Below are 15310 nucleotides of genomic sequence, written 5' to 3'. Positions count from 1 at the left end.
GCTCATTGTCCGCTCCTGCCATCTAGACGTTTTAAATATAACTAAAAAAGTAAATAAACAATTGTTAACAAAATAGAAACAGTAAACAACATGAAGAAACCAACCGATTTGGAATCAAGGATCCTCGAAATACTTGACAGTAACATTAGATTAATTCAGGTATGCGTAGAAACGTACGAATACAAAAATGGAATTTTTATTACCTCACTGCTGTTTGCGGCTTCAGTATTCGGTGTACACCGTGGGTTTGATTGGTCTGGCAATCATTGCCAGAAGTACCCATATCGTAAGTTCAGAACGCCATTTTCCTTTCGCTAATAATTTATTAATGTGTTACCATTATTAAGTTTAATAAGTTTACATCAGCTAAAAGTGTTCCGAGAGAATTCATTAGAAAAGCAGTGAAGTTGCAGGGGAAAGTAAATGGAATTGAATATTGCCAGCTTCCTCTTCAACAAGTGGAAGGACATCAGCCAAACTATGCCCTTAGATTTAATGTTGAGCACATCCCAATTGCACGACTATTGCCATGGAAAGACAGAAAGGCCCTGGAGAAATCTTTCTTGTTGGACATTGAATTAGTTGGAGTACACCTGACTACTCTTGAAGGAGTAGATAATCTAATCAAGATTCCTGTAGAATCAAATCCCACAATTTGGTTTAGGCTGTATGGTTTGAACTGTGAGACAAATCACATATATGCTTCTATTTTCTTAAAAAGGGTAAGCAATATGATTTTTACATGTAATGTTTCAATAAGCTCTACCCTCGTCTCTTTTTTCATAACTATTTGACAGGCATGGTGGAAATTCTGGGTTGAGAGAGATCTTGCCTTGATTATTCTGAAACAGAACAAAGGAATAGTTTCCCCATACTTAACTAACAGCCAGCATATCTACTTTAACGAGAAATATCCTGCATATTACAGGAAGTTATTGTACTGTGAAATCAAGTACAGGAAATTATAATTGAAACAGTGTAAGAGAAATTAAAGTGTTCACTCAGAAAACCAAAACTACTTTGGCACTTAACTGCGCTTCATCACCTTTCATAAGGCAGTACTAATAGAACCCTTTCGAAATTCAAGCAGAGCCTTAAGGTCATCTATCTGTTTCTGGACTGCCCTTCGACTTGTTCCACCCGTGACTTGATACTGCTCCACGCTGTGCTCGTAATTCCAGATGTTTGTAACGGATGGATCATCAAATACCGAGCTGAAATTGCGTAATAAGATTTCTAGAACATGCAACATAGTTGCCACGTGTAAATAATGATACGAAACCTGATGGACTGCAAATCTTCAAGAGTTAATGCTGCAATATCTTTATGCTGGGTCTCGGCCATTGCTACAATCTTTCCAACGGTTACGTGAGCATCGCGAAAAGGCACCTGCATGTGCAACAAACCGTTTTATGCATGGCATGTGTAATAAAATTGTGTTTATATTTACGCCTCTTCGCACTAGATGGTAAGCTAGATCGGTTGCAAGCATGTCGGAACTGAGTGCACCTAAAGTCTTCTCTCCATTTACCTATTTTAAATCCAGGTGAGGGTAAAAAAATAGCCAACGTTCCGAGTAAGCGGCTTGCGAGATTGTTTGTACCTTTAAAGTGGAAAGAATCCCAGCAGCGACTTGAAGAGTACAGAACAAATTGTCCACAACATCAAACAGAGCCTCTTTATCCTCTTGTAAGTCCTTGTTGTAGGCCGATGGTAATCCTTTTAGGACCATAGAGAAACCTGCCATCTGAAAAAAAGAATTTCAAACTTGTAGACAATATGATAATCTTATCAGGTAATCTACCTGTCCAAATATTCTTCCAGCTTTAGCTCGAATCAGTTCTAATCCATCTGGGTTTCTTTTTTGTGGCATTAAACTGCTTCCTGTACTATATGCGTCCGCTGTGAACAAAACGAATAAATTGCAAAACAATCAAATTACATCATTTGAACTTTATACCGATAGTCACAAAGTTGAATTCTTTCGTCGAGTAAATGATCCTGCATTTAAAATACATTTAATTTAAAAAAAAAAGAATTTGATGCTTTTGAGTTTTGAAACATCAAACCTACAGATCTTCTGCCAATCGGCTCAAATGGGAGCTTAAAATTGATGCCCATGACAGAAATTCAACTAAAGGAAAGAGAATAGATTCAATTATAGCGAATATCTTGTAAATATCGAGTGTTATTCTACGCCGCCGCGAGATCATCAATTTGGATCAAATTATACCGACGAAATCTCGATCGCTGACACCCAGTAGCGAATTGGGAGTGATGGAATCAAAGCCCAACAAATCCGAAAGATAATGCCGATCGATCGGGAACGGATTGCCGGCCAGTGCGCCACTACCCAGAGGCATCACATTGACGCGATCTCTTAGCTGCATCAAACGATTCCAATCTGACCACAAACTCCAGGCATAACTGGAAGCAATTGGCTATGATAAAGGAGAAGTATTTAAATAAAATTGATTAACATACCTGCACAAATAGTGACTCCAGCGGATGGGCTGTGCCCGCTGCAGATGTGTGTAACCAGGTAGAAGAATATCCATTTCATCTTGAGCTCGTTCAATCAATACCTTTTAAAAAGTGAGAAATACACGAATTTAATTGACCAGATAGACGCGTTTTAAATTGGATGATGCATACCTGAATAATTTGAACAAGAAACCCGTCCAACGATTCATCTATTTCCTGTCGCAACCAAAGTCGCAAATCAGTAGCCACCTGGTCGTTGCGGCTTCTACCGGTATGCAGTTTTCCACCTGCAGATCCAATTAACTCCTGCACGCGAAGGATATGTTTATAAACGTGAGGTGTGTAGAATGAACACAACATTCCAGTCTGAGTCATACCTTAAGGCGTCGTTCATTGGCTGAATGAACATCTTCATCGGATGGATTAATCCGGAATGTTGCACTGCGCCACTCGTCCTCAATAGAGGCTAGACCGTGACAGATGTCAGCGCATTCCACCTGGTCTAAAAGACCGGCCTTGAATAGAGCTGTGGCGTAAGCCTTACTTCCCTATTTAGATAAGAATGTAAATGAATTTTTTTAATGAGAAAGGGAAAAATAAATACCAGAATGTCAACGTAACAAAGACGTTTGTCATAATTGATGGATGAGTTGAATCGCTCCATCACTGGATCGATTGGTTGATCACCAAAACGGCAGCCCCAAAGTTTTCCTCCGCTTTCCATCTCGTCTGAATGGTTCTGTTGATAATCGATAAAAACATCTGACTATAGCGAAAGTTTTGTTTTTTCAATTGAAATAGGAACGTGATCAGAAATTAATTATGACGTTTTTTTTTTCAGAGGATCTATTGTTCTTTTCAATAGCATCTATTGATCATGTACATCTCGGAACCGACAGAATACAAAGCGAGAGCGATAGCCATTGTGCCAGGACTGCACATCTCAACCAAATTTTGCTTTGGGTGTCACCCATTCAAATAGGCAGCTTATGTATATAGTAAATGATTGAAATATGGTGGGTTAAGTTAGTTAAGTTAAAGCTATCCCTGCCCGTCGGCTTACGTACTATCGCCCACCCGTTATATGCTAATGCCTCCCACACAAAACTCCTCCCTATTTTTCCTTGTTTTTTTAATAGATTATTTATTTTTACAACATAAAATCCCTTTCCTTATTCCATTTGTTTTTCCCAACCGTGATTGATTTTTTAAATCGTGGCCAGAAAAGGAAAACCCAAAGACATCAGATAAGGGAACTGATGGGCTTCCCTTGTCAATTTGAATCTCGACACAAATCTTATCAGTGTCTACAATTTTCTATTCCAAACTCAAGTTTAATGGCATATAATCGTACATATTTTTTGTTGTGGTCACTTAGTAAAAGATGACTAAAGGCTATCACGAAAACATTTTAGACTCGAGGCTAATGTACAAACCCACAAAGATCGAGTTAATTGGTCTGATTTTTTTGTGCGCACTAATGGATAGCATGTTATTGCATTAGGTATCAAAGAGCACGTGAGATAGGGGTTCACATTGCTGCGCACGCGCTTACAATTGTCATCACGATTGCTATAATCATCGAACCAATGCCTTTGGTTCAGTCAACCGTCAACTGACGACACTAACTAATCCCTAAGTTTTAATCCGTGTTTGCAAAAAAAATGTTATCATCTTTATTGTTCTTCCTATTTTTAGCTCTGCCGAGCAGCAGCACCTCCGATTTAGGTATAATTGAAATTGTATTGAATTAAAATTCACATCGTTTGATGTTGACACGCAATTATTTTTCTACTGCAAAGCGATGAAACTGGACTTGATCCATCGAGAACTGGCGTCCGTTAATCCGTCGTGGAATCGAGTTTTGAATTTCATTTTGGAATCGAATCAGCTAAACACCAATAAAGATCTAGGCCAAAATAATGACGACAATCAACAGTGCTGTTGGACGGGCCATTCGGGTTGGTGGTGTCGTCGACGAAGACATCGCTACGTGCCGATTAAACAGACGACAATTTATGCTAACGATGCGATTGAAAATGAGGGTCATTTGCATAGTCATGGTGACAATCTTCCTACCGATCAACTGGGCCATCGATCGGCAAGGCCCGCTGAACTCTACGAGGCCACCGATTGGAACTGTCTGTCCAACAAGACGGCGGAAGTTGGTCCCGCCGAGGTTGCATCGCTATCAACACCCCGACATCACGTGGATGCGCCGGCCATCTTTTCCATCCTGATGAATTTCGGACGCAATGAATACTATCAATTCTTACTCAGCATGCTCGATTACCTGGAGGAAGATCACGCATGTCCTGAAGGATACGTTTGGGATCCTTTCGCATCCGCTTGCCGTCGTGTTTATTGCGGCCCTAGAGCGATCGATGGATTCATGAAAGATGCCTGCGCCAACACAACAAACGGAACGCAATCTGATTGGCGTATGACTTATATCATGGAATTGAACCTGATTCAATTAACGCTTTACGTCGATGCTATCTACGATGTGCACAGCATCAGTGATGATGCATTGATTGCCATCATTCAACAATCGTTCACGTCCGTCTTTGCATCTTTCGTTGGCATTAGCCCTGGACGTATCACTAACCTTCACGTGGAATTTCTTAATGAATCGAGCAGAGATGTTCCAGGATTGCGATCTTTGACCCTTGATTTCTGGTTGAGTCAAGCGGAGGAAGGATCGGATGAACCGACAATAGATAGCGTTGTATCTTTGATGGGTAGTTTGATTGTCCAGGATCGTTTGATCGTGGTCATTGATGGTGTAGTTGTTCAGCTGATTGGTCTTCACGAACAGCCCGTATCATCGGAATCGGACAGTTTTGCCAACTGGTGCAGGTTTGATTTTTCCCATTATCTCATTTAAAAAGATAACAAATAATTTGTGATGATTGGATTAGAGGCGGCATAACGGCCATTTATCACAACGACGAGTTTCTCATCGAAGTCAACACCACTGAAACTAACCAAACAGAATTGATTGTACGTCTATATTTTTCATCAAAAAATTCTATTCTATTTAATTATTTAAATGATTTAAAATAGGTGTACATCAAAGCGACTGATCAATGGTACTCTTCTGGAGAATACATGGCTGATTTGTTTTTCTACGGTTCAACAGATTCAGAATTAACGAGTTTATCAGGATCTGTTGCAGGTTGTATTTGAATAATCCAAATGATCGAATTAAAAACTCATAACGTTTTATTAGTCTGCGAGAATCGAAGTGTTTTGTTAGACGCTTCATGCAACGTTGTTCGTTTGAACGAAACTGAATTTATCTTCCTGGACAACAACACTGTTTTGTATAATGGAACTACACCGTTTATCGATCCCGTTTTACAGCCGGGAGAATATGAAAGCCTTCCCGACGGCGGATTGGCTGTTTGCCTCTACATCGAACAAGATTGGCCAATGGCTTTGATCATCGAATCTTACCTGACACTTTGCTTGATGACCATTTCAGTTATGGCGATGTCTGCCACCATCATCACTTACATCCTCTTTCCCGAACTGAGGAATTTAGCCGGATTGGCCGTGATGAATCTATGCCTCATGACATCCGGATTTCAGTTGTGTGTCATGATCGGCATGTCTATTTCCGTTCATTCCGAATATGAATTATGCGTAGCCGCTTCGATTATCGCTCACTACGAAGGATTGGCTTCGATCTTTTGGACTAATGTCATGGCCGTCGATCTCTACCTAACCCTGGGCAGATGGAGCGCAGTGCCCCGGAAGCCTTCCAAAATCCTTCCGCGTTACGCTCTCTACGCTTACGGACTTCCGTTAGTGATCGTATCGATTGCGGTAGCTATCAATTTTTGCAATTGCACTGGCGAATTCAACGTGGACTACGGCCGGCTCTTTTGCTGGATCAGCAATCCAACAGCCAATATGATCTTCTTCGGTTTGCCACTGGCCTTGGCTTTATTGGCCAACATCTTCCTGTTTATAAGAACAGTGGCCATCATTCAGGGTTCATCAGCCTGCCATCAATGTTCCAGACGTCAAAAGGCCCTGTGCCAGCTGAAATTGTACGCCCGCATGTCCACCGTGATGGGTTTCACATGGATCTTTGCCTTCATTTCGGCCTTTTTCAATCCGTCTTCTACAGCCGGCATGATCTTCACCTTCACTTACATCATTCTGAACGCCATGGGAGGTCTGTTTATTTTCGTGGCCTTTACGTGTAACCGTCGCGTCTATCAGCTCTACAGCGATTGGTGGGCCAGAAGACGCAATCAGTTTATGCGACAATCCAGCACAACGGCAGACAGCGTGAGTCGGTCCAGCAATAAGAAAACGGTTCCATCTGAGCAACAACGTCGCAACAACCGTCAAACCAAGACCATTTCCATCGAGACGCTCGTTTCTAATTCAGACGAACAAAGTCAACGTGAAACTTCGCATCACATGTAAAACATTTTTGAAATTTTTTTTCTATTCGAAAATAAAACGAAATTACATTTTTGTTTACCATTTGAACGTGATGTCTCGTTGTTATTCTGGGCATATTTATTTATAATAATAACAAACGACGGGATGCAAAAATCGATGGATTAAAGACATGTAGGCTTTATATGTACTATAAGTGAAGGATTATGTAAAGACCATTAAAGGAAAAAAAAAGAAAATATTTAGTGGCATATTTATAATAAATTCATATGGAGGAAAGAGGATTGGCTGCGATATACATACTACTCTTAACACACATTTTTTTAAAAGGGAGGATATATATATCCGTCTTTTTGTTTTTCAAGCTAGGTGCCGCTCGTTAAAAATACGGGCGTGACACGACGAAAAGCTCATCCTATACACGTGATTGTGTTTCTCCCACACGAATGCGACAGCCAAATCAAAAATTTCATGGAAAAATCAAAAATACACACACAAGACATGAAGGATAAGCGCACTTCGTTTCCCAATGACGGATACATTTGAAAAGAATGGGAGGAGGAAATGATCGCATTTGTTTTGACTATACGGGACGGGATTCAACTATTTACACAAACTACATTTTTAAAAAAAAACAAAAAAAAACTAAGAAACGAATGTCATGCATACGGGGAACATCGTTTTTCTTTACATAAATCGATATACTATGGCTGAATGTGGCACTGTTTTCTTCCTCCAATTTCCAAGTGAACCCCTTTCGGTCCATCTGATCTTCACATATATGAACAAAAGACGAGCTTGGTGTTGCGTCAATGGGCACAAGGACGATCACAGCACAAAAAAAAAATGTTCTTTTTTTTGCAAAGCTCGACATTTCAACATGGAGCCGCGTTGCTACTAGGCCACCGTGATCCGGAATTCTGGTCCATTGTGGGCGGTTGCGGCGCTTGCTGGCGTTTCATACTCTGGTTGATTACTGTTTGCAACAACCCCCCAAATTGTTCGGGTGAGGTAGCGTCAATTAAGAAGTGTCAACCACCAAGGTATGTTGTTCCAAAGGATAGCGAGGAAAAAGGGAAGCCGCAGGATATCCACGTACGAAAAGGAAACATAAAAAAAGGCAGAATCAAGCATCAGACAAGGTCGTTTTAAACATGTAAGCTCTTCCAAAGTTTTCATTTCAAAAAGTTTGGAAGACATTTAACGATTAGACATGAAAACAAAACCCATTACCCGTTAATAGAATTGTACGATTTTGAGTTGTCAAGCGAGTAATAAGCCAATAACCAGGAAACCCCATGAAAAAAAGGGAGTTTTTAAAATTTAAAGCCAAAAAAGTTCAACGTTTTTCTTTTTTTTTTTTTTGAAACAATAATTGTAGAACAAATCATTTTCTACTAATTAAATGTAAAAAAAGTAAATTTAAGTCCTACGTTGACGAGTTGGATAGTTTTTTGGGAAGCCAATAAAAGGTTCCGGCTGTGGCAGATGGTTCAGCGGGCGGAAGCGGCTTGCAAAGCGTGACTCGAAATCTTTCGCTTCGGCTGACTGCTGGAAGGGGTTGGCCAGGCCTGGCGGCGGCGGTGGAGGGACGACCATGGAAGAGAGGGATGTCATCGAGCCGTTACTCCGCTGCATGGAAGAGCCCCTGGTCGGTGGCGTCGGCGGCCCGCCGTTGCTGTTATAAATACTCGGTGACCGGCTATTAGACAGAGGTGGTGGAGGAGCTGGACTCATCCGGTGAGGCGGAGGCGGTGGAGGAGCACTAGAAGGTGGAGGTGGTGGAATAGAAGCAGGTGGATTGATCCGCTGCGGAGGAGGTGGCGGTCGTACAGAAGGTGGCCGTATTTTAGCCGGACTGGAATGAACACCGTTAGCCATCGGAACGCGTGGAACGGGTGGCAATGGTCCACGAGGGGCACCGGAAAGTCCCGCCGGTGGAATTGCATTACGTGGTAACGTCGCGTATCTGTTGGGTGGCGGAGGGGGAGCAACTGGAGGTGATGAAATGTCCTGCGAACTTTGATTCCGCCTTTCTTGGCTTTCAATGATGGATTCTTCTGAATCTGAATTTCCTGGAACTCCAGGTTTAGCCGAACGGAGGCTCTGCGCTCGAACGACCGTCGGTTTGGAACTGGGTGGCGGCGGTGGAGGTGGACTGCCTGGATTGACGGGCCAATTCATGCTCATACTCGCAATGCTGGGCGATTTAGGCGGAGGAGACGGCCGCTTAGATGGAGTAACTCCACCTCGTCCGGTAGCCGGTGGAACTGGACTGGTGGGTTTCGATTCCGCAGGCGGCGGTTTGGGTGCCAAATTGGGTTTGCCAAAATTCAATGTTGGCGGTTTGGTAGGGATGCTTGGCGGATTCCGGCTGACGGACGAATGATCCGTTGAATCACTCTATTAAAAGAAGGAAAACAAAAACTTTGTCATGGACGATCGATGATCAAATAATACAAGACATTGTTACTGCCACGAGCGACGGTTTCCTACTAGCCGGGGGAGGCTGAGGGGGAGGGCCTCGGTTGACTGCAGACGAGATGGATGAGCCGGATGTGGAGCCATTAAGTGTCTTAGGCTTCCATGACGGGGTAGGGACAGTTTCTGTTGACGGAGTTCTACTCAAACCACCTGGTCCACTTGAAGGCTGATTTGCCGGACCCAATCGACCTCTACCCGTTGCTTTCAAAACTGGCATTCCACCTGAAAAAAAAATTGCGAATTAATAAAAATTGAACTGCGTTTTTTTAAATGTTTTTGGGTGTGTACCAGCGAATAGTCCGCCTAATTGAGGTGCCCCTGTTGTTGTCCCGTTCCCGACGGCCGAATCCGGTACTGAAAATGGTTTGGGTCCGCTGGGTTTGCTGTTGTTGCTCTTGCCTTCAATGATGGGCGCACTGCGATCGTTGGTCACTGTTTTCTTAAGGGCCGCTCCCTGGCGGATCGAGTTGAGCAGCTGGTTACGATCATCGCCACCTCCCGATTTGCCCATTTTTGCTGGCCCTTTGGCGCCGAAAGATGGTGGCGGAGGAGGTCCGGGTGGAGGTGGTGGAGGTGGCATTTTTATGTTTTTCGCCTGTCCTGCCAAAAATAAATCAATCATTTTATTAGAAAAACATTTGAATTAATCCTCCCATCGGATTAAATAACACGGGAGTTACACGGGCCTCCGCGTCGCTTTTGAAAAAAAAAAAAAAAGGAAATAACGGTACGGGGGAGTACGTATCTTTTTCCGGCTTGTGTATACACTGTTCTTCAACGTTTGTTAAGATAACGAGCTAATCTTAGCCTTTTTCAAAAGCTTTCAAAGTTTCGGTCTACTGGGCCAACAGGTACCAGAGAGTGTAGGCGTTTCGTACAAACATGTATCACTTCCGGAAAGAAAATAACGAAATAACGTACCAAAAACTTTAGGTCACTGAAGATTTGCACGTCACGGAGAAGAAATTAAAGTAATCAATAAAACCTTACAAGAGTGGCCATTACCAATGGAACCATTCAAATGCAGCAATTGGCTCAAAATGACGAAATAAATGATATTTTCATGTCGCTTTCACGGTGAAATCGGGAACAACAACCCCCCTCCCCTTGTAAAAGTAAAAAAAATAATAATTTCTTTCTCGTACGTGTGCACTTCCATTCTTATCGACCTTATCACGAAGCCGCCAACTTCCTTTCGTTTCTAGTTTTTCCCGTTTATTACAAGAAAAAGAAATAAAAAAATCGGTCTATGGTGCATAACATGTGATCACATCACACGATTTCATACAACGTCCTTTTTCTTTATTTCTATTTCAATGGGAGGGTAGGAGAGAGAAGTTTGGTGGGAGGGCGTGAAAGCTCGGGAGAAATCCAGTCCAGAGTCCGCGGTTGGCCATAGAGAAAATCTCACCTTAATGACGATGGAAAGAGAAGACCAGAAAAAAATCTAGGTTCTAGTGACCCGTTTTTCTCTTTTCCTCGATCGAATAAACACACTCTCTCTCTCTCTCACACACACATACACACACACCACTGACTAACCAGTAACGAGTCTCTCAATCAACGGCGTTGCAAACAGAGTTCAACACATTCCACATATTGAACATGCAGTTTCCCCTGTTAATGAAGATGAAAACTGGCACTTAATGAGTTTGGCTTCATTTGCTGTTTATGTTGCCAAGGAACAACTAGCTTCAGACACCTGCAATCCCACTGCTCACACACAGTAAATACCAATGACTACAACGTTACACGAAACCTTCCTTCTACTGCTGTACACCTCTAGCCAACAGCGCTACATTCACCCGCTTGGTGGCTCTGGGGGGTCGGCACAGTGCCGTTGCCAAATTTGTACAATGCTGATTCGATCAATTTCACTTTATTTGAAAATTTAAATTAAGAATTATTTTATTTTGATTGGCGTTGTGTTTTAAGATGCTTATCTATTTTTAAATTTTTTAAAAGTGGTATTTGGCAAATCAGTCGTTTTCCGAAAATCATTATTGAAGTTAAGAAAATGCTGCGAAGCAATGGCGAATTCAAGTATGGTTGATTCAAGTGTGGCCTTGATCTTGTAACACGAGGAGAAATTGATTTACTGAAAATAAACATTAAACGATTATGGTAACATTTTTCTGTGAGTAACCGTTAAGGTATATCAATTGAAATTCAAAGTACAGTACCATAGCCTCATAAAATATATCAAAAAGACAATCATCCCCCGAAGATGATATTCTGTTATCGACATCTGAAGGTCTCTGTCGTAATTTCAAGATTAAACGCCGCGAAATGTATGTAATGTGATCTTGATAAGACGTTTCAGTGAGATAGTCGTTTCTTTAACATGAAAGTGTGTAGTTGAATCATGTAGTTACATTGCCAAATTCTCTACCGTTCGCTGTGAAACGCTCCAGTGCCCTGGCTTTTGAGTCAGCTTACTTTGCAGTGTCGAAATACAGCCATGGATAGCACCAAAAATTGCCAACGCCAAGTGCCGTTGGCGAATTTGGCAACCAGACGTTGGAGAAGCAGTACCGTGCGTATAAATAATGATGCCAATTTATTCAGAAAGTTTACAGCTCGACATCAATTATGAGAATTGAGATAGATGAAACAAATATTTACTTACTTCCACCGGCTGCTAAAAGGACAACATGCGTGCCTGGGTTGCCATTGACGTAGGAATCTATACATGAAATATTTCCGATGTTTAAAACGAAACTATTTTACTATTCTCTTTCCCTGTAGCACAAGGGGTTGTTACTAATGAAGCTTTCATTACGGAAAGAATTCCTGCAGCGACAGCGTATCAGATTTGCATTCACGTTCTTTCTTCATGTAAAAAACGAATTCAAATCTGGCTTCGAGAGAAGGAAAAAACAAACAAACGAATCAGAACTTGATAAATATTACACAGTGAAACTCAACATGTTTCTTTTTTCTTCTGTCGCTCTAAATCATGCATGATAAAACGGAACAGGCATCCAAGTTTCAACCTATGACGCATCTATTCTTTAAAACTAGTTCCTGTTATCTTTACAATCCTTCCTACGAATTATTCAAGGTTAGTAATCGCCTTGCTGAAGACTTGAAACGTAAACTTCCAACATACAAGATTGAAAACCAAGACGAACGATTGAATTCTTCAACGTTAATCCATCGGATGCAAAGGGCTTAAGATGTCCTAGTTTAGAACTTGAAATCTTAGAGGCTGTACTCTTTGTATTACAGGTAGGCCAACGAAGGTCGAACAAAATCATCAGTATACCACTTTCAGCAGAATATCACTTAATCAGTACAGGAGATGAAATAAACAAAGACAGTGGAGGCGGGACTGTTTCCACAACGCACACCATTCATTTCAAGAATGCTGGGAATTGCAGACTTTCGAAGGTAGACCACCCCAACAGTAAGTCTGGATAGAGGGTTCTTATTTGAGAATAGAAATAATGGAAACGCTTTGGATTACGGACATAATCCTAAACGATTTCGCATCTCTTTTTCTGATTTAAGTTGATTGTTTGCTTGTTCTGTGAAGTACGATAAAAGTGTCTACCTTTGTGGACCGTTGAAATCGAATAACAAAATGATAGCAATCACTTCCAGAGCTTCTTAATAGACATATTCTTCTCAGAATCTTTCTGCATCACCTTGGCGACAGCCATCTCAAAGTCTTCCTGAGTGACGTGAACGCGTCTTTCGCGCAGTGCGTACATTCCAGCTTCCGTGCATACACCCTGCGTAGCAAAGAAGTTGAAGTAAATAAGGATGTTGATGATAATCAGATACTACCAGGGGGTACACATAATTCAAGTACTGAAAGTGGAGCTCATTCGGTTCGATTATGCAGCTCATTAATATGACACTATTAAGCAATTATGTGTGCCATTCTCTGAGTACAGATCATGCGCAAAATAGGTGTGGAATGTAAGAAGGGAGGAAAAAACCAATCAAAGGGTAGTAGATATAAACCTTGACTTCCGCTCCGGAAGCGCCGGGCATGAGCTCGGCAATCTTTCGTAAGTTGATGCCACGTGTCAGATTCATCTTTCTCGAGTGGATTTTGAGAATGTCGAGACGAGCCTCCTCGTTTGGTGGCGGGAATTCGATCTTGCGATCGATACGACCGGGCCGCAATAAAGCGGGATCCAATATGTCGATACGATTCGTGGCCATAATCACCTACACGATACGATAGAAAAAAGGGCCAGAACAACGTCAATGGATCTGACGGGATTTAAAGCGAATCGAGGCATTAAAACAGCTGGTACTCACTTTGATGTTTTTCGTGGCTTCGAAACCGTCGAGCTGATTCAGCAACTCCAACATGGTGCGTTGAACTTCGGAATCGCCTCCGCTGCCAGACTCGATACGAGACGAACCGATGGAATCGATTTCGTCCATGAAGATGATGGAAGGAGCGTGTTCCCTGCAAACGTGAAAAACATTAAACCAAATAAATATGGAAGATAAAAAAATGATTGTTGCATACCTTGCCATAACGAAAAGTTCACGAACCATACGAGAACCTTCACCGATAAACTTTTGAACCAGTTCAGAACCAGAGACACGAATGAAAGTACAGTCCGTATGATGAGCAACAGCACGGGCCAAAAGAGTTTTACCTATTTTGAACAAACGATGGAATAACGGTGATTTTCCAACAAATTTGTCTTTTTAATTATTGAGCATCTACCTGTTCCGGGCGGGCCGTAAAGTAAGACACCTTTGGGCTGAGCAATACCCAGTGCGTCAAAGAGCTCCGGATGTTTGATTGGCAATTCAATGACTTCCTTGATTTCTTTGATCTGCTTATCCAAACCTCCAACCATTTCATAAGTGCTGTCTGGGACTTTTTCAACCATCATAAGGGAGACCAATGGGTCAACCTGCATAACAATGCACAATCAAAACCCAAACAACTAACAAAAAAACAGTAAAAAATACCACTTACTTTACTGGGAAGGATTTTGTGCAAAGTATAGCTGTCATTCCTGAGGGCTACTCTACAGTTTGGTTTGATATCATTGATGTCAATGTTCTTGTCAATGTCTACTACAAACTTGCCCTCGGGATGAACTTTGACAAGCACTTTTTTCTTATCCATTGCTTTGACAACTTCACCAACATAAGATCCCTGCTCTTGCAGCAGCTGCAATTCCTCCCTCAACATGCGGACTAAGAGAAAATTAGACGGATGCACACTTTGGGACAAGGTATCTTTCTTTACCTTTAGCATTGAGCTCATTTCTCTGCGCCTGTAACCTTCGAAGATTCTGGGCCTTCTCTGCCACCACAAGCTGAAGTTCTTCAATCTTGGTGATGTAATATTGCCTCAGACCCTCACCTTTTGGTGGAGCCACATCAACCTCCATCATCTGCAATCCACACAGAAAGTTTATAGAAGTGATGATATTTTGAAATAAACACAGTTTTTGTCTTGAATGGCAACCAACTTTAAAGAGGAAATGAGAGCTAAGCTATACACGTGAATTATTTTCCTATTTTAAGAATTTAACTTTTGATTCATTATGCGAGTAAAATTGACTGAGGGCCACTGCAGTTCGTGAAAGTACAACTAGTGGGATTGTAGACAAGCTTTTAAACCAAGCACTTTATTTTCAGTTACAAAATAGTGAAATGGTTAATTACGTGAATTTTCATCTAAATGTTAAAACGGTGACTTTGTGTCCTCCCTAGTTTTTGTCAGGAGCTCTGAAAATTTCCAGAGAATGACAAGCTGTTTAACTGTTTAGTTCTGTAGTCTGCCACTTGGTGTGCGGTGAACATTATGGCATGGCAGCCATGTTTTGCAACTAAAAAGTCAGTTAAGAAACTCGTGGTTACGAAGCGAAATAAATTAAGTAACAGAAAAACAATTTATACTACCTACCAATCATGCATAAAATTCAAATCCCGAATT

At 41.6% G+C, this 15310-nt stretch overlaps 5 protein-coding genes across 9 annotated transcripts; 2 read left to right on the top strand and 3 right to left on the bottom strand.

Moving 5' to 3' along the window:
* Positions 1–28: 28 nt before the first annotated feature.
* On the top strand, positions 29–1938 carry LOC130695480 (protein C3orf33 homolog). 3 transcript variants are annotated; one of them, XR_009421385.1, is made up of 6 exons: positions 29–159; positions 227–286; positions 348–722; positions 798–978; positions 1060–1468; positions 1547–1938. XR_009421385.1 is itself a non-coding variant. In XM_057518617.2 (5 exons), the coding sequence occupies exons 1-4, from the start codon at positions 91–93 to the stop codon at positions 966–968; spliced, it is 675 nt and encodes a 224-aa protein (XP_057374600.1). In that variant the 5' UTR covers positions 29–90; the 3' UTR covers positions 969–1468; positions 1547–1938. The 3 variants fall into 3 exon arrangements, 1 of the variants encoding a protein (XP_057374600.1); XR_009002403.2 differs by having other exon boundaries at positions 227–290; positions 357–722; positions 798–1468; XM_057518617.2 differs by having other exon boundaries at positions 798–1468.
* Positions 963–3220, bottom strand: LOC130695478 (argininosuccinate lyase-like). 2 transcript variants are annotated; one of them, XM_057518612.2, is made up of 12 exons: positions 3089–3220; positions 2862–3032; positions 2656–2790; positions 2485–2585; positions 2234–2427; positions 2074–2134; positions 1961–2001; positions 1805–1902; positions 1604–1747; positions 1451–1531; positions 1283–1389; positions 963–1214 (listed from the first exon to the last, which is right to left on the bottom strand). In XM_057518612.2, the coding sequence occupies exons 1-12, from the start codon at positions 3206–3208 to the stop codon at positions 1049–1051; spliced, it is 1419 nt and encodes a 472-aa protein (XP_057374595.1). In that variant the 5' UTR covers positions 3209–3220; the 3' UTR covers positions 963–1048. The 2 variants fall into 2 exon arrangements, with proteins under 2 accessions (XP_057374595.1, XP_057374596.1); XM_057518613.2 differs by having other exon boundaries at positions 1463–1531.
* Positions 3221–4104: 884 nt separating this feature from the next.
* On the top strand, positions 4105–6987 carry LOC130695276 (uncharacterized). The gene is made up of 5 exons (XM_057518389.1): positions 4105–4212; positions 4287–5343; positions 5406–5487; positions 5551–5662; positions 5717–6987. The coding sequence occupies exons 1-5, from the start codon at positions 4149–4151 to the stop codon at positions 6925–6927; spliced, it is 2526 nt and encodes an 841-aa protein (XP_057374372.1). The 5' UTR covers positions 4105–4148; the 3' UTR covers positions 6928–6987.
* Positions 6988–7776: 789 nt separating this feature from the next.
* Positions 7777–10009, bottom strand: LOC130695457 (WAS/WASL-interacting protein family member 3-like). Its single transcript, XM_057518593.2, has 4 exons — positions 9676–10009; positions 9377–9609; positions 8337–9306; positions 7777–7879 (listed from the first exon to the last, which is right to left on the bottom strand). Exons 1-4 carry the CDS (start codon positions 10007–10009, stop codon positions 7779–7781), a joined length of 1638 nt encoding a protein of 545 aa, XP_057374576.2. The 3' UTR covers positions 7777–7778.
* Positions 10010–10136: 127 nt separating this feature from the next.
* On the bottom strand, positions 10137–15181 carry LOC130695277 (26S proteasome regulatory subunit 8). Of its 2 annotated transcripts, none has more exons than XM_059496345.1 (8): positions 15040–15181; positions 14618–14765; positions 14342–14565; positions 14084–14276; positions 13880–14012; positions 13663–13816; positions 13349–13569; positions 10137–10147 (listed from the first exon to the last, which is right to left on the bottom strand). In XM_059496345.1, coding segments are annotated over exons 1-8 (1086 nt in total). In that variant the 5' UTR covers positions 15052–15181; the 3' UTR covers positions 10137–10146. The 2 variants fall into 2 exon arrangements, with proteins under 2 accessions (XP_059352328.1, XP_057374373.1); XM_057518390.1 differs by lacking the exon at positions 10137–10147 and adding an exon at positions 12592–13124 and having other exon boundaries at positions 13360–13569.
* Positions 15182–15310: the final 129 nt, after the last annotated feature.

Source organism: Daphnia carinata, chromosome 7 (genome assembly GCF_022539665.2).
Source record: "Daphnia carinata strain CSIRO-1 chromosome 7, CSIRO_AGI_Dcar_HiC_V3, whole genome shotgun sequence".
NCBI lineage: Eukaryota > Metazoa > Arthropoda > Branchiopoda > Diplostraca > Daphniidae > Daphnia > Daphnia carinata.
Note: the sequence above shows the minus strand (reverse complement) of the source record. Positions and strands in the feature narration are given on the sequence as shown.